Source organism: Hippoglossus stenolepis, chromosome 12 (genome assembly GCF_022539355.2).
Source record: "Hippoglossus stenolepis isolate QCI-W04-F060 chromosome 12, HSTE1.2, whole genome shotgun sequence".
Classification (NCBI taxonomy): domain Eukaryota; kingdom Metazoa; phylum Chordata; class Actinopteri; order Pleuronectiformes; family Pleuronectidae; genus Hippoglossus; species Hippoglossus stenolepis.
The window spans coordinates 24701311-24728574 of NC_061494.1; the positions used below are offsets into that span (position 1 = coordinate 24701311).

A 27264-nucleotide genomic window follows, 5' to 3' on the forward strand; every position below is an offset into this window, starting at 1 on the left:
AAGCTGCTGAGGGACAAACTTCATCCGGACGAACCGTCACCGCGGAGCGAGTGAAAGTGAAGCGGCCTCAGAGATGCAGTGAAGCGGCCTCAGAGATGCAGTGAAGCGGCCTCAGAGATGCAGTGAAGCGGCCTCAGAGATGCAGTGAAGCGGCCTCACGGGTCAGATTTGATTCGTTACAACAAACATTTACTTTAACAAACCACCGGAACTGTTTAACCCGCGGTTACTTCCGCTTAGCAAACAGCGGCTAAAAATAAACCTGTCAAACAGCATCGAGAGGCGGCAGAGAGAACCGGGAGAGGCCGGTTTGAGCCCCGGTACAGACCCGGTACCGACCCGGTGTGTCGTTATAAAAGTCGTTATAATGTTTTACTGTTTTAACGTTAGATTTAGTAAACATCGCTTCTCGGTGAAGCTAATTAGCTTCGCTGCTAACTTCACTGATGACTCGTTCACGGTCCACGGGAAAAAACAGCTCCGACAAACAAACTTAATATTAACTTATTATCGTTTACAGTGATGAATATTGAAAAAAGAAAATAAATCGTGTCAGAATAAAGGAATTGCTGATTTTCTTTGTTCCATCACAATAAACCAGATATTTGAGTGTTTTGAACAGATTGACTCTGATATGTGTTATAATTCAAATCAAATCTAACAAAGTATCAAGTATCTACTGGAAGTAAAAATACCTGAACTGCACAGTAGAAATACTTTACTATGAGTAGAGAATCATCATCAACTAAGTAAAGTAAAGTTTGAAAGTAATGAGACTGAAGGATAGTAATGATGATGATAGAGATACATGATGCTGTGTTTTAGTAGCTCCATGTTGGTGTTGTCTTTGCAGCTGGAACACAAGTTATAATTCAGTCAAATGTGTTTAGTGTGATCCGGTACACTGAGGTGTCAGAGTCAGTGTTTCCCTGTTAGAGATTCATGGTGTTTAGCAGATTTGTTGCTGTAACTAAACAAGATAGTAAGTGAATTCATCTTAAATACATTTCTGTGGATGACTTATCTTACGAGCTGTACGTGAATGCATCGCGCACCTGCTCTTATTGTAACTTTTCTATAAAGCGGTTTTGTTTTGGTTGTCGTTGTTCCGACGCTCCCCAGAGGCCGTGGAGGCATCACGGTGAGACCACGTGGTCGTGGTCCTGGCCTGTGATTGGCTGCGGATCAGCTGCTCTCTGCGGGTCTCAGCTGGAGGATCAGCGGGGACTCGCTCCGGCCTCAATCCGCTCTCAGCGCCCCGTCTGCCGCAGGACCTCGGCCTCCGTCCCGCTCGGTTCTCTGTCGTTAATCCTCGGTTCTCTTCTCAGTGATGAGGAAGCGGAACCACTCGCTGACTGCGGAGAAGGACCGCGGCACCACCGGCTCTCTGCTGGACAGCGACCCGGACCTGAAGCAGCGTCCCGGCAGCAGAGCAGCGGGGCCCGCAGCCGGTGACCGGCAGGGCCCGGAGGAGGAGGGGGGGAACATGGGGAAACCGTTCAGGAGGTGAGACCGGAACCGTTCACACGTGACAGCTGATGTAAACTAGTTCAGATCGAATCATCTGAGGATTTGTAAATAGATTCAAAACCATTCACTGATTTCTGAGGTTTACTGCGGATCATGAAATAATTCTAAAGTATATGGATACGAAAGTCATAATTATGATAAGTAAACAATACTGAAGATATCTTGTACTTCATGCAACAAGTAATTGAAAGATGCCTTAGATTAAATAAAGAAATTAAAGATTATTCGGGTTAATGTTAAGAATGAACAATAAGAAAAATTTAAAATGTAAGAAATAATAAAACAATATGAAAAAATGATCAAATTAAAACAAACAATGAATTAAGATTTTAAATCATTATTTTTTAAATATTATTGTCTCAGTAAATGATAAAAACAACCTGATAGAGAAGCTGCAGTTTTTACATCTTCTGACGTCGGACTAATCCGACAGGTTTCATTAAGACTGACAGGGACTCACACACACACACACACACACACACACACACACACACACACACACACACACACACACACACACACACACACTCACACACACTCCACCCACACACACCTACACTCTCACACACACACTCACACACACACACTCACATACACTCACACACACACCTCACATACACTCACACACACACTCACATACACTCACACACACACCAAAAAAAAACGTGTCTCACATGACCGTTCACCTACACTGGTCATGTGGTGTAAACAGGAAGTAGATTGTCTCTGCAGCTGGTTGCTTAGTAACAGAAACTCCTGAAGGAGGAGCAGTGAAGGTGAAGAGTCAGAGCAGGGACGACGAGGTGGAACTGTTACTGACAGGAAGTGTTAGTGACAGGAAGTGTTACTGACAGGAAGTGTTAGTGACAGGAAGTGTTACTGACAGGAAGTGTTAGTGACAGGAAGTGTTACTGACAGGAAGTGTTATGACAGGAAGTGTTAGAAACAGGAAGTGTTACTGACAGGAAGTGTTAGAAACAGGAAGTGTTACTGACAGGAAGTGTTAGAAACAGGAAGTGTTACTGACAGGAAGTGTTAGCTTTGTGTTCACCGCTGGTCGTCGAGTCATGTGACTGATGAGAACCAATCAGGAAGAGAACGTGTCATCGTTTACTAAAGTCTCAGTTTCTGTTCAGACTCAAACACAAACCCAGAGTTTTCAAACTGAAACGAGACCAGCAGCGTTTACACCAGCCGTAACCATAGCAACAGTCATTACATTACATTTCATTGAGCTGACGCTTTTATCCAAAGCGACTCACAATAAGTGCATCAACCATGAGGAACAAACCAGAACAACAAGAATCAAGCAAGTACAATTTTTTTCAAGAAAGCCAAACTACAGAGTGTTGATGTAAAGTGATATCATAGCAAAAAATGTGTTATTTATTTCAACCCTATGTAAAAGCTAGCGGAGCTGCAGTAGACGTTCCACGTGTCACCGGGCGTTAAGCTTCCTGTCCTCAGATGAGACATGATGGAGGCTGATGTTTTATACACACACACTGAGTAACAGTGAAAAGTATTCAGTCACTTTAAAAACACTAAGGAACCAAAAGTTTCAGAGTTTGTTAAAACGTGTAACAGATGATAATCATTTATATGTTTTAAATAAATATCTGTAGCTTCGTCGTTTTAACCTTGTGATGTTTTCAAACTGGTTCAAGTTACTGATGTGAAGAACAAACACAAAACCACCTGGTTTTAACTCTTCTTGATTTTTCAAGTTTAATAAAAAAATAATAGCAGCTTCAACAGTGAAACTGCAGAATGTTCCTGAGTTCGGCTCGTTTTCACACTGTGGTTTTTTGCTCAGTCACATGATCTGTGTCAGATATGTGCACTGACAGGAAGTGACATCGCTCAGGTCACGGGTTCGACTCCCTCGTCGTCTCGTCTTCCTCAAACTGAAGAGTGAAAGAAGAAGTGCACTCTGTTCGATGGAGTGTGCGTCTCCGACCTCAGGTGACCTCACAGAAGTACAGAACCTTGTGGAACTCCAAAACTAACTATTTATTATAAAGTTCATGGTCAAAGTGTAAAATATCAAACATCAATTTATGTCATAAGATATGTTGATAACAAATTTGAGGAATCATTAACAAAACATTTTTAATATAAACATTAGTTTCAGCTCCGTGTGTTTTTATTACGACTCGTGTTCTCTGAGAAACGTGACACGTGGATCTAAACTCGTTCTCATGTTTCCTGGTTTCCTGTGTCCGTGGAAACAGGATGTTGATGTTTGTTCCTCAGGATCAATAAACTCTTCATCCATCCACCTCTCAGGTGGTCGTCAGTGATCTGTTCGCTCGTCTCCCCGGAGCTGAACCCGACGCTCAGTCGACGTCTGAGGCTCAAACTGCTTCATCATTTATTTTCATTGGACACGAACAGAAGACAAACTGCAGCTGAAAATACAAAATACATCATCATGTTATCAACATGTTATCACCAGCTGATGTTAGAATCTGAAGATAAAGATTGATCGTCTCTGAGAGGAAACTTTACGGTTTCATTCTGCCTGAACCTGAACCTGAAACCGAACCTGAAACCGAACCTGAACCCGAACTCGAACCAGGACCTGAACCTGAACCTGCGACCTGAACCTGAACACCACCTGACCTGAACACAGACCTGAACCCGAACAACCAGACCTGAACCTGAACCTGAACCCGAACCAGGACCTGAACCCGAACCTGAGGGACAGGAGGAAACGTTGTCTGTAAAGAAGCTGAGTCGTGTTTCAGCTGCTGCAGAGAACCAGGTCTTTATTTAACAGATTCATTTAGAACCAAACGGATTCAATGTTAGAAAATCTTCAATTGATGGATTTATTAGTTCATCGGTGAATTATCAGAAGAATCATTGATGATGAAAATGATCATTACCTGAATACTGCAGCTTCCTGCACCACACTCACACACACACACACACACACACTCACACACACACACACACACTCACACACACACACACACACACCCCAACCCCCCACCTCTCTGCTGCGGCTTCACCTCCGTGTGACCTTGAGGTTTCAACACTCAGCTAATAATACTGCAGACTCACACACACACAGGACTTTCATGCATTTACAGAAGACCCACTCTAACCTACTGCTTTTCTAAACCTAACACTAATAATAATATTAATTATAATGATAACAGTAATACTAATGTACATAAAGAGTTTGTTGGTGAAGGTTTGAGCTCGACTCTCAGACTCGTCTCTACTGAATCATTTAGATCCTCACAGCTGCAGGATCCTGTAACAGAACAGTTCTCAGATGACGCCTTTATATTTCAACACAGAAAACATAGAAACAGTGGAAGTTTGCAGGAAGTGATGTGTTGTTGTTGTGTGTCCTCAGGTTGAGTCTTCTGGGGAAGATGCAGAGAATCGTGTTGTGGCTTCTTCTTGTCTACATCTCCATCCCCTTCATCATCAAACTGTGTCCGTCCATCCAGGCCAAACTCGTCTTCCTCAACTTCGGTGAGTGTTTACAGCTGCTCTGCCACCGCCGCCATTTGTATCTTATCTCATCTAGTTTAGTTTTATTTTATCTGGTTCTGATTTCTTTATTTTATTAATTCCTTCCGTTTGATAACTTGACTCTGAACCTGAACACAATGTCAAACAGGAAGTGGGCGATGATTGACAGTGAGTGTAACAGAAGTGTCTGATACAGTCGTCAGCAGTCATGTGACCTCTCCTCCCCCAGTGACAATGCCGTTCTTCATCGACCTGAAACGACCTCTGGACCAGGGGCTGAACCACACACACAACTTCTACCTGGAGCCTGAGGCTGGACTCAGGATCGGAGTCTGGTAACACACACGCACGCGCACACACACACACAGACGCAGCACGCACGACGCATGCATGCACAGCACACACACACACACAACACAGACGCACGCAGCACCCACACACACACACACAAACACAGACGCACGCATGCACGCACGCGCACGCACGCACACACACAGAGCTCAGACGGATCTTGTTCTGATGACCATAAAACGTTCTGGTCAGTTGTGATTTTTACAGACATTGATGTGAACCTGAACGTCTCATCCTGATGTTTCTGATTAACTGATCTCTGATTGGATGTTAACGTAGGCAAGATGACTCTTGGTGAGCTGTGATTGGCTGGTTCATTGGAGTCTGTTGTCTGTGACGTGTGTTCCAGGCACACGGTTCCCGCTCACATGTGGAGAGACGCTCAGGGGAAAGAAGCCGACTGGTACGACTCCACGTTTAGCTCCGCCCACCCTGTCATTCTCTATCTCCATGGCAACGCAGGAACAAGGTAACCCACCATCACACGTACACACACATCACAACTACTTAACGTGAAGCTTTTATTTTGTTGTCACTTCCTGTGTGTTACTAAATGTTTCTTCTTCCTGTTTCTGACTGGAGACTTTGACCTTTGACCTTTCTGTTATTTGTCTGCAGAGGAGGAGACCACAGAGTCCAGCTGTACAAGGTACACACACACACACACACACACACACATCATATCCTGTTAATCAATGTCACTGTAACTTTGTGTTACATCCACACCGACATGTCTTGGTTTTAAAACTCATCACTGTTGCTATGGTTACACCTTCAGCTTCTGAATCAGACTTTTTTTAATGCTGCGGGTCTGCTTTTCTTTTGAAAGTTCTGTGGTTGTGCTTTTCTTTTGAAACTTCTGTGGTTGTGCTTTATTTTGAAACTTCTGTGGTTGTGTTTTATTTTGAAATGTCTGGTTGTGTTTATTCTAACCAGGAACATGATGAGTTGTTGTTGAAAACAGTTGTTTGTATTTAACGCTCCTCTCCTGTCTCCCTTTAGGTCCTCAGTTCATTGGGCTACCATGTAGTCACGTTTGATTACAGAGGTGAGACACAACACGACAACACGACAACACGACAACACAACAACACAACAAGAAGCTGCCGACACCAATACTGACCACAGAGTCGTGTGTGTGTGTGTGTGTGTGTGTGTGTGTGTGTGTGTGTGTGTGTGTGTGTGTGTGTGTGTGTGTGTGTGTGTGTGTGTGTGTGTGTGTGTGTGTGTGTGTGTGTGTGTGTGTGTGTGGAGTGCAGGCTGGGGCGACTCAGACGGGTCTCCATCAGAAGACGGGATGACGTCCGACGCTCTTTTCATCTACGACCGACTGAAACAACGACTCGATAAAACATCGCTTTATATCTGGGGACACTCTCTGGGGACAGGGTAACACACAGACACACACACACTCATACACACAGACACACACACTCATACACACAGACCAGTGTTGTGCAAGTTCACACCTCTCATGAACTAGTTCAAAGTTCAGTTCATACAAGTAAACATGAATAGTTCACGTTCATAGTTCACCATTTCGATTCTGAACTAGTTCAGTTCATAGTTTTAAGGTGGAAAGTGAGAATGAAAGACTTAACTTGTTTTTTAAAGAAAACTTTATCCATCACTACCCCTTAAACTGTACTTCATATGTATCAATTCCTAAAAGAAATGTTTTTTTAAATTTTTTTTAATTATTGCTAATTTTGCCTGTTTATTTATTCATACCCTGCAAACAAAAGGCACAACAAATCATAGTGCTATGCCTTGCTATGAAACCAATTATTAGGCTAGACCTTAAATTCTATCATTTAAATGTATAAAATAAATGTGTGGACAGACGACAAAACGTTTACAACATGGCTTCAGTTAAATCATGTAGGCTATGTAATATTGTAAAAAACAACATGAAATGAAACATGAAAATCAAGATGGCCATTTTTATCAAACAGCTCAAACAGACAGTTTAACAAGTACTGATGATGATGATGATGCTGATGCTGATGATGATGCTGATGATGATGATGTCCGTTAGAACTCGTTCTGAACTGCACCCTGCAGAACTCCGGTGCCCCTCTGCTGTGGGACTGACACTCACAACTCTTCTTATCAAATCACACGAGCTTGCTTAGTCCACAGACTAGACTACTGCTTTTTATTAGCATTTGAAAGCAATTGCTTTTCAAAGTTGGCATCTCCCACCCTGCTTCTCCTGGGCCTAAAGACCTGGAGCAGCCTCTCTACTGGAGCGCTGGAAGGGAGAGCTGTGTGGGTAAGACCATGTTCTCCGTGAAGTCCTCATTGGTCCGTGCATCCAGGTAGACGTCCACCTCAGACTTTTTGACACATGACCTTTTGCTCTCAGAGCCACCAGATGACTGGGCTTGATTAGAGTCATTAGCTACGTCAACAGATTGAAATTCTTGCTTCAACATCATGCGATATTGCAAGCTCTTAATCTCATCCTCCACCCAGCCCATCTTGAATGCTGGCAGCATGTTTTCTCTCTTTCCGAGCATGCCTTCCACTCTTGTAGAGAGTGACTGTATCATGTTCTGGATGAGGGGACGACATGCAATTAAACCTTGCGTAGCCGTAGGCTCGAAACTCTCATCCAATAGGCCATTCAAATCATTCTTCAGCTGGGAGCCGGGAGCCCAAGGAATGTGTTCTTCTGAAGGATGTTCAGGGCAGAGGCTAGGGGGCTCATCACATTCACAAACTTGTGTATGAAGTCGATTTCTTCTGGAGTGAATCGACGTAGGCCAAACTCGTCACAGACGGTGCAGGAGGAGTCATATCCAGGATCCGTAGACAGACTGGCCTGGGGAATCATAGTTGCTATTTTAGACAGTCGCTGCATGGAGAGGAACATAGAGTTCCAACGTGTATCCTTTGGTGTTCCAAAGCCAATCCCAAGCTTTTCCTCAACAACATCGGAGGCTTTTGGACTTTTCACTCTGTTCCATCGAGCAGATGCCTTTGGAAAGACGGGCCTCGTTTTGTACTGTCGATACCTTTCCTGTGTCTTTGGGAACCAGATTTAAGGTGTGAGCCATGCACCTTCTGTGAGGTGGAAGGCAAGGATCCTCTAAATCTGAGAGAGGCTCAATCCCATCCTCCTCCCCTGAGCTCTCACTAGCAGGGCCAGATTCCTCTGATGCATCTTCTTCAGTTGCTTCATCAGCTGCATCAGTAATGGCAACACTCTCTCCAAAACAGTTGAATGCTTTAACAAAATTTGAAGCGTTGTCCGTCACAGTGCACACAATTTAGTTTTGAATTTTAAACTCCTTACACACATCTGCCAACACATCGTATGTGTGTGCTCCTCGGACACGGCGGCACACAAGGACTGCTGACCTTCTCTGTGATATTTCATTTTTGTCCAGCCAATGAATGGTAATGCCCATAAATCCTTTGTTGACAGCTGACCAACAATCTGCTGTTGTGCAAACATGGTCAATATCAGCAAGTTCAGCTTTCAGGTTACTGATAACCTCACTGAATTCTTTATGGAACAGTCCCTGAACCTTCCTGAAGGCACACGGCTGCCTGGTTCACTAGTCTGATGAAGGAGGAGCCACTTTACTCAGAGGCTGTGAATCTCCAACAATGTAGTCAATTACGAGTTTGTCTACCTGTTGCTGGGAACTCGTACCCTTGAAGGTTTGGGTCATTTGGGCTGTTGGCAGGGGTCTTAGTCTTTTTTTGACTTTCAATGACTTGGAGCTAACTTCTGAGGCTAGCTGGATGCTTCAGCTCCACAGGCCGGTTTAACTTAGATGAGGCTGACGTCCGGATTTGCTTTTTCAGCGCAGGACGACACAATTTGCACAGAAAGGTGAGATTGTTACTGTCGGAATCTTTATCAGACAGTTTGTAAAAATCCCGCAAATAATAATAAGGTGCATCGGATGTAGTCGCTGAGTCTGCGTCTCTGCTTTCACTTGACATTTGTATATGAGACCGAGAGCGGTTGTCTTGGAATCCGTTGCTTGTTTGGACGACGTGTGTGTGCGATGAATCCTGGGTAACGTAGTGCGGAGTCGAGTTAGTCGGTTTAGGTTCGGCTACATCGCGGAAATGTTCCGGGCACTGAGCAGCGACATGATGCAAGAGTTCGATTTACACAGCGTCTCTCCTCAGATCACAACACTGACACACACACACTCATACACACAGACACACACACTCATACACACAGACACACACACACACTCATACACACAGACACACACACAGACACACACACACACACACCATACACACAGACACACACACACACTCATACACACAGACACACACACACACACACACACTTACACACAGACACACACACACATACACAGAGACACACACAACACACACACTCATACACACAGACACACAGACACACACACACACACACTCATACACACAGACACACACACACACTCACACACACAGACACACACACACACTCATACACACAGACACACACACACACTACACACACACATACACACAGACACACACACACACACACACACACACACACACAGACACACACACACACACTCATACACACAGACACACACACACACACACACACACTACACAGAGAACACACAACAACACACACACACACACACAACACAGACACACAACACAAACTCACACACAGACACACACACATACACACAACCACAGACACACACACACACACTCATACACACAGACACACTCATACACAGACACACACTCATACACACACACCATAACACACTCATCCACAACCACCACACTCATACACACACACAACTCACATACACACCCACTACACACACACACTCACACACAACACTCATAACACACACACAATACAACACCACTATACACACACACACACTCACACACACACACACTCAAACACACTCATACACACACACACTCACACACTCATACACACACACTCAACTCATACACACACACACACACCACTCATACACACACACACCTACACATACACCTCACATCATACATACACACACACACACTCATACACACAGACACACTCATACACACACACTCATACACACACACTCACACTCCACACACACACTCATACACACACTCACTTATACACACTCACACACACTCACATATACTGATTAAATCTGATCATTTGATTTTTTCTTTCCAGAGTTGCCACCAACCTGGTCAGACGACTGTGTGACAGAGGTAACACACACACACACACACGCACACACACACACACGCACACACACTGTATTTTTGTATATAAATATACATTTCTTGTAAAATTCTTTACATTAACATTAAAATTCTTCATGTTATTTTCAGGAAATCCTCCAGACGCTCTGATCTTAGAATCTCCGTTCACCAACATCAGAGAGGAGGCCAAGAGCCACCCGTTCTCCATGGTAACACACACACACACACACACACACACACACACACACACACACACACACACACACACACACACACACACACACACACACACACACACACACACACACACACACACACACACACACACACACACACACACACACGCAACAAGGGCTGGGGCCTACTCGTCGTATTGAAGGTGGCTGCGCACAAAGCGTGGACCATGATCTTCTAGCATTGGTCTCCAGTCTAACCTGCGCAGCCTTGTCTGTCTTCACGGTGGTGAATCCTGGCAGCGCACGATAACAAATAATCAATAGGTGCAGCCCTACATGCAACACACACACTACACACACGCAACACACTACACACGCAACACACACACGCAACACACTACACACGCAACACACACGCAACACACTACACACGCAACACACACGCAACACGCATGTTTGTACTTCTATCTTAGTGAGGACACTCATTGGCATAATGATCCCCTATCTAAACCGGATTCTAACCAGGTCTAACCACACCAGGTCTAACCACACCAGGTCTAAACCCTCAAACAGTCCATTAAAGATCAGAAAGTGAGGACCGGCCAAAATGTCCTCACAAAGACATTTGTACAAGAGCACACACACACAACAGGTGTGTATTTGACGTGTGTGTTTCTCAGGTGTACAGATACCTGCCTGGATTTGATTGGTTCTTCCTGGACACCATCACAGTGAATAACATCCGCTTCGCCAGCGATGAAAAGTACGTGACCTTTGACCTCTGAGCTTTAGTTCACTGGAACTTATTCAGAAAAACCTTCAGACTCAGGAACAATTTAAAAGTTGAATCTTTCAGGAGAAACTTTCTTTATGAACTTCAGGATCTTTAGTTTCCGCTCTGGAACGTTTGGTTCATTTTGTGACGCTGGACGCGTTGAACCCGATGAGACATCAGAGCGTTTGACCTTTGACCCGAAGCTTCTCTTCACAGCATCAAGATAAAAACACAAAGTTTTACTTTGTAAGAATTAACAAAACCTGGAGTCTTCTCAGAGCGGCCTCTGGTGGTCATCAGAGGAACTTCCCTTTAACGTCTATAAATTCCACAGCTTGTAGTCGCAGTGCCCCCAGTGTTTGTCAGTGTTACTACAGCCTGGATGTGTGTGTCCGCAGTGTGAATCACATTTCCTGTCCAGTGTTGATCCTCCACGCTGAGGACGACTCTGTGGTCCCCTTCCATCTCGGCAAAAAGGTACAAATACAATTTAATAATCACATTAAAGAGTCAATTCATTTATGATTTATAGATCGTTCAGTTCTACTCTCATCTTCTTCTTCTTCTTCTTCTTCTTCTTCCTCCTGCAGCTGTACAACATGGCGTCTCAGTCTAAAAGTCTCAGAGGACACAAAGTTCACTTTGTTCCGTTTCCGTCGTCTCTGAAATATAAACACAAGTTTATCTACAGGAGCCCAGAGCTGCCACACATCCTGAGGTACAACACCACACAAAACTCTACACAACACAATCGCAGCAGTCTGACTTCATAGGACATCCTCTGATTTGTGGTTGTTTGTTGTTCGGAGCCTCACTCTCTGTCTTGGTTTCCAGTGATTTCCTGGGACCAGCTGGTTCGTGGCCCAGTGAGAAGACGACGGACGATTCAGCCTGAATCTCTTCTTCTCTTCTTCTCTCTTCTTCTCACATCAGTTTGTTGTGAACTGAACAAACACACGATTCCTTTCTCTGATCATTCCTCACGCACCAACATGGAGTCACGGTGATTCCACCACGTCAGCGAGGAAACATCTGCTTTTATCTTTTTAATATTTCATCATCGTAGCCTGAAACAAGACGGAGCTCGATTCTTTACGATCTGTGGGATTTATTTTGTTTTCTCTCTTAGTTCGTTTCTGTTTTTACTTTTCAACATCTGACCACGTCTTATTCTCCCGTCAGGTTTGTTTTTAACAATCTCTTCTCAGCCTGTTATGACTTGAATTATCGATTAAATATTTCTTGTTTATGTCGCTGTCTGGTTTTATTTGTGGTTTTGTCTGAAACAAGAACATAAACATTCTGAGAAACAGGACTTAATGAAAACTGCGTCGGATTCGTGTTAAGCAAACACTGATTCTGAATGAACACCATTACCCATAAGACACCTGTGAGGCATTTAGTTCCTGTAGTTTCCAGTTTGACTTGTATCATCAAAGTTAGAATTTCAACCATTTTTTATGAAAATATATTAGATCATGAAAATCTGAGTTTGTTCTAATTCACTTTAAAACAACTGAACTGAACTCAGCTGTAATCTGACATGAAGTCAGAGGAAGGAAACTAAGTTTAACATCTGAGAATTAAAATCCTTCTGACCTGAAATTGAACTTTAAAACTGACGTTAGTTACTAGTTAGTTGCTGTTGGTGGCGCTAGCTAAAAAGTCAAGATTAAGATTCATGTTCAGAATAAACAAGCGTCTGAACAAAATCTAACTATTTCACCTCCTGCTGCTTCTGGACGTTTTTAGGTCAATTCAGTTTTCTTGAACAAATTTTTCTTTATTTAAAGACAAAGACAGTTGATTAAATAAACTTTATTTAAAGGTCAGAAGTTGAAGTTGTGAAGGACGAGACTTGAGGATATAAAAGTTGAATTCACCCACCAGAGCTTTTAAAGACAAACGTTCAGCTTCAGAAACATCAGAGTCACAGTTTCTCTCGTCTGAAGTTACACAAAAACATTCAAACATTAAAAATCCTCCGAACAAACGAGTCACGAGAAAATAACAAAGCGTTAAAACCCAGAGTCTGAACCTGAAGTGAAACCGGAGCGATCACGTGTCGCAGTGTTTCCACGAGGTCAGAAAACGAGGCTGGATCCACCTGAACAGGACGCAGCGTGTGATTGGACGGTCAGAGCGGTCACATGACCCAGGTGCAGGAGTGAGGCCCGACAGCTGCAGGTGGAGAGCAGGTACCACTGACTCCGCCCACTGTCAGCTGAGAGCAGCGCTTCACCACCTGCAGGTGTCAGGCTTCACGGAGGTCAGAGGTCAGAGCGAGGATCATAGCCATCCTCAACATTCAGAATCCTTTCAACATAAAAGCCTTCAGTGTCCCTTCAGGGTCTCGATGTAGTGGAACGTCGCTCCGAGAGCCCAACTGGTCTCCACCTGCTTGATGGTCCTCGCCAGCTGCAACACAGGTGTGACATCATCAGTGACATCACAGACATCCGAGTCAGAGTTTGACGAAGGTGACGTGACATCATCGTCATCATCACAGTTAAAAACATCTTCAAATGAATTGTGGGCTCTGATTGGCTCAAAGTGTCGTCACCTTCAAGTGTTTGTGTGGAGGAAAGCCGAGCTCCTGCAGCAGGACGGACACGTAGACCAGGTCCAGGCAGAGGAACGGACTCGGATGGACGGACTCTCCGCCGCACACTGACACGTCATGTGATCAATTCAAATCAAACACATTCAGCTAAATGTACAAACTGAACATCGGCAAAGAAACGATCATGTGAAGGTTTAAGATCTAATAACAAATATGAAATCTATTGAAATAACAGTGAAATGCTCAAATAATCCTAAAACAGATCAGGTGAGAACACACTGACGGGGCTGAATTTAAATTTGATATTATTTATGTTGAAAAGCTGAATCAATGTTTGTGTTTGATTATAGATTATTGATTAAAGCTATTATTACACATCAGATCATTAACTATACTGAAATAATGAAATTCTATGTGAATAACCTGATGTCTCATAGGTGATAATTAGTCATTTCTATGAGGTGTTTTTCTCCATGTCACTGTCTTTGCTGTTGTGTCTTATGTTCACATATATTTCATACTTGTACTAGAAGGTAAATGTTTGCTGAACCTTCTTCTGCTTTGTTATTTGTCTATTTCTGTTAATTGAGAGCAACGGAAAAACCGGAGTCAAATTCCTTGTATGTGTACACACACGGCCAATAAAGCTGCAGTTCAGATGATCCACCGCCAGGTGGTGCTATCTCACCTCTTATTGCTGCATCCATGTAGTCGGACACTTTGACGGTTCCCCCCTTCTTCTCCTCTGAGACACACACACACACACACACACACACACACACACACACACACACACACACACACACACACACACACACACACACACACACACACTGTTAACTCTTCATTTCTCTCGTTTTCAAAGCAACATCCATGTTTGTACGGCTTCACTCAGCGACAGGACTCATTCATTGGTTAAATCCGCAGGCGAAGGTTGACAACACAGAGCAGGCTATCGTCATGACAACATTATGTTGAGCTGCTGGTTACTGACGACTCTGCCACAGGGGGGCGCTGACGCACACGGAGCTATTGGCTGCTGTAAACATCGACTTAAAACTACAGACTGAATCTTTGAGAACATTTAATTTAAAGTTGGTGTTGATGTTATTATATATTATTATTGTATCATTGTTGATTAGATGGTTCTCTTACCGATCACTCCGAGGTCGACGGCTCGGTCGTAGTAGAAGGAGAAGGCGTAGAAATCCACGTCAGCAACTTCAGACGGCTTCGTCACCTTCCTGTACAGAACCTTCTCCACTTTGGTGCGACACGCCTCGTACAGCGGTTCCCCTGAGACACAAACACAAGGTTCCTCCATGACGGGGCACTGCACAGCCAACCAATCACCACGCAGTGTGCACTTTACCTGCCTTCTGTCCCTTCACAGTGTAGACGACGTCAGCATGCTCCCAACTGCCAGAGTACTCTGGAGCAAGGCAGGGGCTGACCAGCTCAGTGCTGCCCCCTACTGCACACACACGCACACACAAATGAAATATACATATTAAAACTTCAGAAGAAGACGTCTTCGTCTTCAGAGTGAATTCATCTCATGTTGCTATAGAATCTTAGTCGTCAGGTGAAAAGGGGGTCTGAGAACAGCTGAGAAGATCTTTAAATTCTAAAATCGCAGAAATGTGGACGGAGCCTAGAAGTCGAAATGTGAGATAAGAACGACCTAAAAATACAGAATCCATCTTTGACAAACATTTATTTAACATCTACTTGATGACCAGGGAACGATCCAGATAATTTGGCTTCACTTTTGGGAATCGTCATGTCGTCCATCTATATTTCCACCTCATCAGCCTCAGACCAACACGATGTTTGTATCTCTGTGTTTGGTCTCCACCACCTCCTGACAGGAACATCAGGTTTATTAATTATTTATTATTGATCCCATCAGAAATCTGTTTGCATGAAGGTTAAGTTCAGGTTTTGTTGAAACAGATGAATTTTTAAAAAGATGTGTTTTCTACATCATCTCCATCCAGTTTGAGTTCAGGTGGAGCAGCATCATCAGGAGCTTCATGTGGACACTGACTGAATGTTGTTGTTTTGTGGTGCACAGCCAGAAACACACATCGTCAGCTGAGTGGATCTGAGCTGCAGCTTCTTACAGGAGCCAAATCACAGCAACAGCTGGCAGGCAAGGAATTAATCTTGTGTTATTAAAAGATTAGATAATGGCTTATTTATCTGACGGGGGGGCGGGGGAGAGGCCTCTAAAAGGCAGATATGAAAGCAAATTGAAAAACAAGAAGAAGAAAAAAAAATAAGAGTAAAAATGTGGATTGTATACGTACGGGGGGAACTGTCGACGCCCCCTAAGACGGCGAGACGAGCCGACATCAGACCCAGACCCAGATAACTGTGGAGACACGACGTCATGTGTAAACGCTCTGATTGGCTGAGACTGGTCCATGTTTCTACTTCCAGATTCAGTTCCTCTTATTTAACCAAAAACTGAATACATGTCATTTTTTAACAATGAGCTTGTGTGTGTGTGTGTGTGTGTGTGTGTGTGTGTGTGTGTGTGTGTGTGTGTACCTGTGAGTGTAGACGGTGTGTGTAGTGTTGAACATCTGGAAGGATCTGATGTCGTCTATAGGTGAGGTCTGGATGGTTTTCTGCTCAGAGAGAAACAACATCATCACGACATCATCACACATCTGACATCATCACACATCTGACATCATCACAGTCATCACCTCATCCTGAGGACTGAAGGTGATCTGAGTCGACCCCCCGCCCAAATCCAACATCCCCACTGTGGGCGAGCCAGCACCATGAAGACCGCCTGAACAGAGAGAGAGAGTAGTCCAATAACAGGTGATCACTGCGCACACACCACACACACACACCACACACACACCACACACTAAACAAACACACACACACACACACCACACACACACCAAACAAACACACACACCACACACTAAACACACTAAACAAACACACACACACACACACACTACACACCACACACCACACACACCACACACACTAAACACACTAAACAAACACACACACCACACACTAAACACACACACACACACACACACACACCACACACACCACACACTAAACACACACACACACACACACACAGAACCGAATGTGTGTCCTCACCAGTGAGGAAGTTGACCGTGATCCAGGCAGAAATCCCTGAACACAGGAGATCAGAGATCAGTTCATCCTGAGGGGAACATCTTATGCTTCAGTCTGAACCACAAAACCTATTTCAGAATAAAGTTTCTCACAGTGTTTGACAGATTTTTACTTGTTGTAAAACATTATATTGAGTTTATAGATTAAAAAACCAAAGTAGACGTTAAATAAATGTTTGTAAAGATGTTTCTGTCGTTTCAGGTCGTTCTCATCTCTCTGATGTTTGTTCGTGTTTCTGATCAGTTTGGTTTGAATCAGTTATTGATGATATAAAAACAGGCTGAGACGTGATGATTGACAGCTGACACTGACTCAGGATTGGTCAGGTGAGTGTATGGGCGGGACCTTATACCACGGCTGTACAGTCGGATTATGTCATCACCACAAGATGGCAGCGTTCGTTTCTGAGATATTTCACGTGGTCGTTCTTTATTTACAGTCTTTGGTTTGACCTGAGTTTTTCTTAGAGGAAAATAAGTTTTACATTTTCCTTTTAACCATTTTAAATCCCATGATTCTTTTCCAGAAATGTTCGAGGAGATTGTGAAGAATCACAAACGTTACTTAACGGTTATATTAATAAATCTTCTCTCGACAGAAGGTTGATCATGAGGCAGAGTTCTCGTTCCTGACCTTCAAAGTAATTTAAACATCAGTCGTCTAAAATGAAGACGTGACAGCAACATGTTGAGCTAGTGGACGATCTGTTATTCAGGTCAACTCAAAGACGACATTAGTGTCTATGGCAGAATGTTTGCACTCAGCTGCTGCATGCATTAGTGCCTTTTACCAGCGACCCCTGACCTCGGCCACAGGCAGAAGTCCATGATTACTGGGCCTGATAGAAACTGTATCATAGGAGCTTTACCATAAAACTCTGATGCGGAGACACTAAGAAGCAATTTTCAAACAAAACAAACAAGAGACTCGGCTTTAGGTCGGGAGCTCAACACCGGCACTTAGCACCCTTCCGCCCCCAGTAACCACTCAAGAGATCTGCATTAACAATAAGTCGCTTCGATTCAGGACGCTCGCAGGGTAATCTCAGCCGCGGATAAGCATCCAGGGCAAGAATAGCAAAATATCTGAGCGATAATAAGGCTGATGGAAGCCGGTTCGACTTCTGAAGAGGAGGAGGAATCTGTCCATTAGTGGCTCAGTGACGGAGGAAAAGTGGAGCGGGATAAGAAGTTAATTCAGTGATCATTAAAAAGACATTTGTGGCGGAGCAGAGTAACGAGCTGATCCCACTCAGAGAGAAGGAGAAAACATTTCAGAGGGGGGGGGTTTAATCGGCCTCCCTCCCTCTTCAAGATTAAGTGGAACATTATCCCACATGGACATAATTGCTTGTATGAACTAGTTTAAAAGGATTGGATTATATGAATGCCGAGCTCATGTCCATTCACAGTGAGTGACATGTCAGTCCTGTCTAGTCTATATATATATATATTATATATACACATTATATATTCTATACATGTCCTGTAACGCTGGTGTCAGTGGATCACTGTGGTAACAGAGAAGAAGAGGTCACCACAGGGTCACAACCAGAAACTAAATAAAGATGGGTCATGACGGCTCCTCAAACTGAACCCATTTCACCTCGATCTCCCCCTGGTGGCGGGCTGCAGTACAGGTCATAAAACCTCCTCCATGTCAGCAGATGGGACATGGACCAACCTAAAAAAATATCAGAGTAGACTAAATGTTTAAATAAATGTTTCTCAAAACCACAACATGGCAGCATTTGTATCTGGAATAATTCAGCTTCATTTCTGGAGGAAGTGGAGATGTGTCGTCTTTATATACAGTCACTGATCATCTTTATATACAGTCACTGATCATCTTTATATACAGTCACTGATCATCTTTATATACAGTCACTGATGGTCTGTATATACATCTGATCATATATACAGTCAGTGATCATCTTTATATACAGTCACTGATCGTCTTTATATACAGTCACTGATGGTCTGTATATACAGTCACTGATCATCTTTATATACAGTCACTGATCGTCTTTATATACAGTCACTGATGGTCTGTATATACAGTCAGTGATCATCTTTATATACAGTCACTGATCGTCTTTATATACAGTCACTGATGGTCTTTATATACAGTCACTGATGGTCTGTATATACAGTCACTGATGATCTTTATATACAGTCACTGATGGTCTGTATATACAGTCACTGATGGTCTTTATATACAGTCACTGATGGTCTGTATATACAGTCACTGATGGTCTGTATATACAGTCTGATGTTGACAGACTGACCCTTTGATCAGAACATGTCCTCATCTCTTGATAAGTTTATTAGATTACAGATGTTGTTTGTCTCGTGTCCTCGTAGCTGATGAACATCATCCTGTTTCTCTTCATATAAACCTAAGAGCTGCGACTCTGATTTCCCCAACGAAAACGCCAATATGGAGGATTAGAGACGAGATGAGAGCAGAGACAAACTGATGAAGATTTAACTTTGGAAAGACAATAAACATTAAACATCTGCTGCAGCTGATTCACCTGCATATATATATATATATATATATATATATATATATATATATATATATATATATATATATATATATATATATATAAATACTGCTGCGTCTGCGTGTAATTGGACTGTACCTCAACAAGTCAACGTACTGATGGTATATAAAGACCATGGCATTTATGAGCTATACTGCAGCCAGACACCAGGGGGCGATAGACATATCTGGCTTGACTTTGGGAGCTGTCATGTCGTCCATCTTTATTTACAGTCTGGGATCACAAACCTGAGGTTTTCAGTCTGACAGGATTTGAACCGAGGAGCAGAAACTTCATGACTAAATCCACAAGAACACGTCTGTCACACGTTCCAGTTCAGAGACCGATCCTGACATGATCCACAGACCCGGGGCCACGTCTGGTGAAACCGTTTATTCGCCAACAGTTTCCCATGGCAACACAAGTGATGTCATCAGACCCCCCCCACCCCCCTTACTGAACATAACATTTTTCCCTGCTCTCCCCAACTGGACGAGGCAGCCCCCCCCACATTGAGTCTGGTTCTAGAGGTTTCTTCCAGTAATGAGGGAGTTTTTCCTCCACAGTCGCCAAAGTGCTGCTCATTGTGGGAACTGTTGGTTTCTCTATAAAACATTTTAAGGTCTTGACCTTCGATGTAAAGAGCCTTGAGATAACGTATATTATGATTTGGTGTTATACAAATAAAATTGAATTGAATTGACTTGACATAAAGACACGTTACCTTCGTCAGTTCCGTCCATGATGGACACGCTGTCGTCTCTGGACAGAAAGGGAGACTGGAGAAACAACGCCCTCACCTGTTCACAAAGAGGACAACACATGCTGTTGAAAAAAAATGACTTATTTATTAATTTAACAAAGTTGCGATGGATGAATGTTACACTGTAAAATGTGTCACACACAACACTATTAAACCTCAGTCACTGCACTGAGATGTTTGTGGAATTAGTTAATAATCATAAAACAATATTACAATAGCTGAAAAATAATGTCTATATAATATATTTTTGTGTTTGTGATTGTGATTAAATATATCAACACTGTGAGCTGTTCTCAGATGTTATTTGTATTGTCTCATATTCCCAGTTTGTCTCATATTCCCAGTTTGTCTCATATTCCCAGTTTGTCTCACAGATGTTAACAAGGATCAACTTCCTCTGTTCTTAACTCAACAAGAGTCAAACAGAAACTTAGTGATCAGTGAATAAAGCTCAGTCCCATGTGAGGATCCTCTCCCAGGACACAAGTCCAACAGATGCTGATGGAACTGAACACATCAACACAACAACACATCAACACAACAACACATCAACACAACAACAGGATTCACTACATGAGAAGAACCAGTTTGTAACTTCATGTTTAAAGTGTTTCTACAGAATGTCTGATGGAGATGAAGGAGCAGAGGAACTGAGGACTTCCTGATGGTAGAAGATGTGAGGAGACAAAAGATCAGATCTGGTTCAACGTGTCAGACGAGTGAGTTTTAAAAACAAACGTTTTCTCTTCATGTTTTACATCAGTTTTATTTATTCTAGATTCATGGGAAATGAGCGTCATTATAAATCTTCCTGTTAGTATATTCTGATATAATCAGATTTTATATTAGATTTGAATTTTAATCAGCTCTGTTTGTCTGGATCAGGTTCAGTCTGATAAAAAAAAGAGCAAAGCTTCAGATTAAATCACATTTTGGACGAACGCTCTCGTCCTGTTTTTACCCGTTACTTAAAAGATTTAATAGACTTTTCTTTTTTGGCTCTGAGGTTGATGGCGATGATGATGAAGAGGAGGAGGATGAACAGGCGTTAGATTCCTGTGAGGATATTAGCTAAAGGAACGAGAGGAGCTGAATATGAGGACGACAGTAGACTATTGATCTGATCGGCTTATCAGGTCTTTGATTATTAATGTCCGTCTTTGTTTAACCATTAGTTATCTTTAATTAAGGTTTTAATTTTATATATCTAAATTTTGTATATTTATTTTATATTATTTTAGTTTGGTTCTATTCATTTTAATTACTTTAAATGTTGATTTTGTTTGATTGAGTCCAAATATTCAAATGACAAAAAGGATCTGAATCCTCCTGCAGAAATTAATAGAATAAAATTGCTTTCGGATCTTTGGAGCCTGTAAACCTTTTCAAGTAGAAACCAAAATTAAAACTTTGAACCACAAAAACCAGCAGAATAGGTCTCCTTTAAAAAACACAGTGAACTCTCCCTCCAGTTCTGGGACAATCACAGAAGCTACGCAATTCCTTTATAGTAATCAAACACTTACAGTGATCCCTGTACAGCTTCCACTACAATAATCAATTAGTATAGACAATGTCATCTGAACGGAATAACTAATTCAAGTTAAAAATAATAAAATAGAAATGAAAAAAATACCATAAATAGCACAATGTATATCAGGTATATAGTGTGTGTGTGTGTGTGTGTGTGTGTGTGTGTGTGTGTGTGTGTGTGTGTGTGTGTGTGTGTGTGTGTCTCACATTGGCCAGCAGGTGGTTGGCCTTCTCTCCAGGAAGTAGGCGGAGTCCGGCTGTTGCCTTCAGGACCACGGGGGTGATGTTCCAGAGAGATTGGGGGACACTGGACTTGGCAACGTCTAACAGCTCCGTGATCCCTGACGTGCACTGTGCACGAGGAGGATGTGGCAGAGCATGAGACACCACTGAGGCTGAGTATCAGTGATATTAGTGCTCGACTATTCTTTAACCACAGGAAACAAAGTAACGTGAAAACTGCCAAACGTCACAACATCCTGGATGTGATCAGCACACACACCTTCTCTGGATCGTCAGCGTACGCAGACAGGCCGGGTTTGATGGCTCTGAACATCTCATGGGCCAACGACAGAGCTTCTGCAGTTACATCACACACACACATCAAATATCAAACATATCAAATCCTCTCATGTGAGAAGAAGAAACTGAAGATTCTTGTTTTAAAAAATTACTAAAACAACGATCAATTATCAAAACATTCACCAGTCAAACCACTGATGGATTTTTGTTTTAGCTTTAAACTAAACGTGTTATTATTGCTTGTGGGACAGATTTACAATCATGTTAAACACGTGTTCAAGTCTCTACCTCCGTTTTCCATCTGAAACTTGAAGACGTGGATTCTCGTCCCCGTGCTCCCGGCATCGAACATGATTCCGTACCGGAAACTGGGTCCGGCATCAGAAGGCGACGTGGCGTCTCCGATCCGGTCCAAGGGGGACAGGTGGTGGGGAGGTAGTCCGACGGCGTCAGGCTTCAAGAAGCTGTAGTGACGCTTGACGAACATGAGGTAGACGAGCAGGCAGCCGATGAAGAGGAAGACTCCGGCAAGCTTTGGTCTCTTCATCACAACTCATTCTGTGGAGCCCGAAAAACATATTTACTGTAATATTACCATGAGACGCTGCAGCCGGACAGAATTCATCACTTTAGCTGTTTTCAGACATGATCTGGACCACTGACATATTCCTAACATGTTCCTCACATGTTCCTCACATGTTCCTGACATGTTCCTCACATGTTCTGCAGGCTCTGTTTGTGAGAACAAATGTCTGAGTCAGTGTCTCTGGACATGTTCTGGATCTTCTCCTGCAGCCTCCTAGTAAACTGTGTGTAACATGTCAGAGTGAGTCCATGTGAGGACACAGCAGGACAATGTGTGGAAGCGTCCCAGAGAGCGAGTGGACGTGTTGATCAGGTTTCTAACACGTGACGGACGTGAAACTGGAAGAACACAAACATCTCAGGATAAAGAAGAGGAAATATAAAACATACACTTATACACTTTCTTCATATGTGAAAGACAAGCTCCAGACCCCATTGATCGGACATTTTCTGGAGTTGATAAATATCTTCCCACACTCACATTAACAGGAGCCTCTTCTTCAGTCTGTCCTCAGCTCCTGTCGACACATCATCGAAAATATGTTTGTTGTAAAACTTGATTTGTGGGTCACATGACATGACCCACAATGCAGTCAGATGACCCCGCCCCTTAGTTATAGCTCTAACTTCACCTGAAGCTAACCAAACCAGTGTGTGTGTGTGTGTGTGTGTGTGTGACATTTCAATATAATCCACTGATCTTAATCTGAAACAAAGTCTAATGGAGGAAATAAAAAGCTGAATCACCTCCACGACGTTGTAGAGACATGCTAACAGCAACATGACGTCATGATGTCAAATAATCATTAGATACCAACACAGACAATAAAGATAGATGCTAACAGCTAGCGGGTTAGCCAGTGACGTCACAGTGTCGCGGGTCAAACAGAAGTTTTTAATGAACAAACAATAAAATGTTCGTTAAAGAACCGAACACAAACCGTCAGATGTTCGTTAACTCTTCATCTCCTCCACCGACACTTCATCGACACGGCGCAGTCTGATGACGTCACAGCGACGTGTCCGGAAATAAAGAGAAACAGAAACAATCTTCTCATGCGTCAAAACAAAACGACATTTACGTGATAAAATTAATAATTCTGCCCTAAATGTAATTTAATATTCATCCTCATGTATTTTCTCGCTTTTATAAAAATGTGACAGAATCTTCAGAGGATGAACCTGTGGTTATGGCGCCACCACCAGGACAAACACCACATGTCACTAATGGCCTTTAATAACCCAGAGGACGTGAAGGGTCACGTGACGAGTTTCACCTGCGATCAGATCAGGTGTCCACATACTTTTGTCCTTCATCATCTTCATCATCCTCTTCTTCTTCTTACTGAACCTTCCTCCTCCTCCTCCTCTTACTGAACCTTCCTCCTCCCCTCCTCTTCTTACTGAACCTTCCTCCTCCTCCTCCTCCTCTTCTTACTGAACCTTCCTCCTCCTCCTCCTCTTCTTACTGAACCTTCCTCCTCCTCCTCCTCCTCCTCTTCTTCCTCCTCTCACCTTCCTCCTCCTCCTCCTCCTCTTCTTCCTGAACCTTCCTCCTCCTCCTCCTCTTCTTACTGAACCTTCCTCCTCCTCCTCTTACTGAACCTTCCTCCTCCTCCTCCTCCTCCTCTTCTTACTGAACCTTCCTCCTCCTCCTCCTCCTCTTCTTACTGCACCTTCCTCCTCCTCCTCTTCTTACTGAACCTTCCTCCTCCTCCTCCTCCTCCTCTTACTGAACCTTCCTCCTCCTCCTCCTCTTCTTACTGAACCTTCCTCCTCCTCCTCCTCTTCTTACTGAACCTTCCTCCTCTCTTCCTCCTCTCCTCTTCTTACTGAACCTCCTCCTCCTCCTCCTTCTGCTAGACTTCCTCCTCTTACTGACCTCCCTTTCCTCTCCTTCTTCTGAACCTTCCTCCTTCCTTCTTGAACCTTCCTCCTCCTCCTCTTCTCTGAACCTTCCTCCTCCTCCTCCTCTTCTTACTGCACCCCTCCTCCTCTTCTTCTGAACCTTTCTCCTTCTTCTGAACCTTCCTCCTCCTCCTCTCTTCACTGAACCCCCTCCTTCCGAACCTTCCTCCTCCTCCTCCTTTCTTACTAACCTTCCTCCTCCTCCTCTTCTTACTGAACCTTCCTCCTCCTCCTCCTAGAACCTTCTCCTCCTCCTCCTCTTCGCACTTCCCACTTCCCTCCTCCTCCTCTTCTTACTGAACCTTCCTCCTCCTCCTCTTCTTACTGAACCTTCCTCCTCCTCCTCCTCTTCTTACTGAACCTTCCTCCTCCTCCTCCTCTTCCTGAACCTTCCTCCTCCTCCTCTTCTTACTGAACCTTCCTCCTCCTCCTCTTCTTACTGAACCTTCCTCCTCCTCCTCTTCTCCTCCTCCTCCTTCTTACTGAACCTTCCTCCTCCTCCTCCTCCTCTTCTTACTGAACCTTCCTCCTCCTCCTCCTCCTTTACTGAACCTTCCTCCTCCTCCTCCTCCTCTTACTGAACCTTCCTCCTCCTCCTCCTCCTCCTCCTCACTCTGCTCCATATATGTCATTTCATCTATAAGCCTTTAATAGCTGTTTATCAGTTAATGGTTCTCTAATCTTTCTGCTGCTTTTTATTTTCATCACTCTGATGGTCGACACAACAAAAGCAGAGTTGAGTGGATCCTAATCGTCTGCAGATTTACATACAAATGTCACTTACACACAATTACACACACTAATCCAACTAAGTTGTTAATCGACACACAAAGACACACACACACACACACACACACACACTGTCGACACTGTTTCTATTATAACAAACATTTCACTTAAATATTTTCTTCAATTTAATTTATTCTCTCTGTTCATATCTTTGTGCTTGTTTTGTATCTTTATGCTTGTTTTGTATCTTTGTGCTTGTTTTGTATCTTTGTGCTTGTTTTGTATCTTTGTGCTTGTTTTGTGTCTTTGTGCTTGTTTTGTGTCTTTGTGCTTGTTTTGTATCTTTGTGCTTGTTTTGTATCTTTGTGCTTGTTTTGTATCTTTGTGCTTGTTTTGTATCTTTGTGCTTGTTTTGTATCTTTGTGCTTGTTTTGTGTCTTTGTGCTTGTTTTGTGTCTTTGTGCTTGTTTTGTATCTTTGTGCTTGTTTTGTATCTTTGTGCTTGTTTTGTGTCTTTGTGCTTGTTTTGTGTCTTTGTGCTTGTTTTGTGTCTCAGTGGTTTTTTTGTATCTATCTTTTTTTTGTGGAATTAATATTATGATCTAATGTTGTTCTCTCTTATCAAAATATGTATTGATTATCCGTGACATCCCTTAAGATTTGTCTTTGTCTTCATCATCTCTGTTTTGTCTCAGTTTCCTGTGTTTTTACATCACACCATGTATGTGAATATAAACAGACGTGTTAAACACAGATCATACATGTGGTTGAAAACAGACTTTTCCTCCACTTCTCCACGACGACCCGAGCGGGGACCTTCCTCTATGTGGGTCATGTGATCCATCAGCAGGATTATTAGAGAATCATTTGAAGGATTTGTGGGATATAATTCAACATGTTCGCATCATAATTGACAGAAGATTCCACTTTCATCCTGTAAGACGCAGCTTCTGTGTGGATTAGACATCTGGACTGAGCTGCCTTATTTTCTGAGTCTTATTAGGCTGCGTCTGATTTATCCCTCATCGTCATCATCATCATCATCGTCATCATCATCATCATCATCATCATCATCTACGTTTTGTAGGGGGCGTCTGGGGCGTCTCTATCCGGTTCGTAACAATTACAGACTGTAAATAAAGATGAAGTGAAGCCAAAGTATCTCCATCACCTCCTGGTGGCTGGCTGAAGTATAGGTCCTTTACCAAATCTTTTTTCTCTCTTTCATTCCATAATAAGAAAAATGTCAGTTAACACAGTTTTTGTTGTTGTTTTCCTTCACCTTTTTCACTTTTGAACCAGAATCAGAATCTAGTTTATTTCCAAGTAGATTTTCACATACAAGGAATTTACTTCTAGTGAATAGAAGAATAGAGAGAAAGATAAATA

General features: G+C 43.0%; 2 protein-coding genes across 12 annotated transcripts; one reads left to right on the top strand and one right to left on the bottom strand.

The window, feature by feature from the left end:
• Positions 1-9: 9 nt before the first annotated feature.
• abhd12 (abhydrolase domain containing 12, lysophospholipase) lies at positions 10-12793 on the top strand. 2 transcript variants are annotated; one of them, XM_047342316.1, is made up of 14 exons: positions 10-161; positions 1329-1506; positions 4901-5022; positions 5252-5357; positions 5723-5842; positions 5992-6022; positions 6376-6421; positions 6633-6762; positions 10562-10599; positions 10723-10802; positions 11450-11532; positions 11943-12021; positions 12135-12262; positions 12379-12793. In XM_047342316.1, exons 2-14 carry the CDS (start codon positions 1331-1333, stop codon positions 12437-12439), a joined length of 1200 nt encoding a protein of 399 aa, XP_047198272.1. In that variant the 5' UTR covers positions 10-161; positions 1329-1330; the 3' UTR covers positions 12440-12793. The 2 variants fall into 2 exon arrangements, with proteins under 2 accessions (XP_047198272.1, XP_047198273.1); XM_047342317.1 differs by having other exon boundaries at positions 13-136; positions 1326-1506.
• Positions 12794-13346: 553 nt separating this feature from the next.
• Positions 13347-24244, bottom strand: entpd6 (ectonucleoside triphosphate diphosphohydrolase 6). Of its 10 annotated transcripts, none has more exons than XM_035172327.2 (15): positions 24180-24244; positions 23720-23756; positions 22942-23211; positions 22634-22710; positions 22339-22482; positions 20560-20635; positions 17249-17284; positions 16825-16913; positions 16664-16743; positions 16420-16484; positions 15480-15578; positions 15263-15403; positions 14796-14852; positions 14108-14214; positions 13347-13962 (listed from the first exon to the last, which is right to left on the bottom strand). In XM_035172327.2, exons 3-15 carry the CDS (start codon positions 23198-23200, stop codon positions 13879-13881), a joined length of 1314 nt encoding a protein of 437 aa, XP_035028218.1. In that variant the 5' UTR covers positions 23201-23211; positions 23720-23756; positions 24180-24244; the 3' UTR covers positions 13347-13878. The 10 variants fall into 10 exon arrangements, with proteins under 10 accessions (XP_035028218.1, XP_035028209.1, XP_035028219.1 ...); XM_035172318.2 differs by having other exon boundaries at positions 15480-15581; XM_035172328.2 differs by lacking the exon at positions 14108-14214 and having other exon boundaries at positions 15480-15581.
• Between the last annotated feature and the right edge of the window lie 3020 nt (positions 24245-27264).

Excerpts from the sequence above, each read along its gene's own strand:
- entpd6 (XM_035172318.2), bottom strand. The coding sequence starts at position 23,200 with ATGAAGAGACCAAAGCTTGCCGGAGTCTTCCTCTTCATCGGCTGCCTG. Across the intron at positions 16,485-16,663 it reads CACACCGTCTACACTCACAG|TTATCTGGGTCTGGGTCTGA; the intron begins GTACACACACAC and ends GTGTCTCCACAG. Across the intron at positions 14,853-15,262 it reads CGTCGACCTCGGAGTGATCG|AGGAGAAGAAGGGGGGAACC; the intron begins GTAAGAGAACCA and ends TGTGTGTCTCAG.
- abhd12 (XM_047342316.1), top strand. The coding sequence starts at position 1,331 with ATGAGGAAGCGGAACCACTCGCTGACTGCGGAGAAGGACCGCGGCACC. Across the intron at positions 11,533-11,942 it reads CGCTTCGCCAGCGATGAAAA|TGTGAATCACATTTCCTGTC; the intron begins GTACGTGACCTT and ends GTGTGTCCGCAG. Across the intron at positions 12,263-12,378 it reads GAGCTGCCACACATCCTGAG|TGATTTCCTGGGACCAGCTG; the intron begins GTACAACACCAC and ends CTTGGTTTCCAG.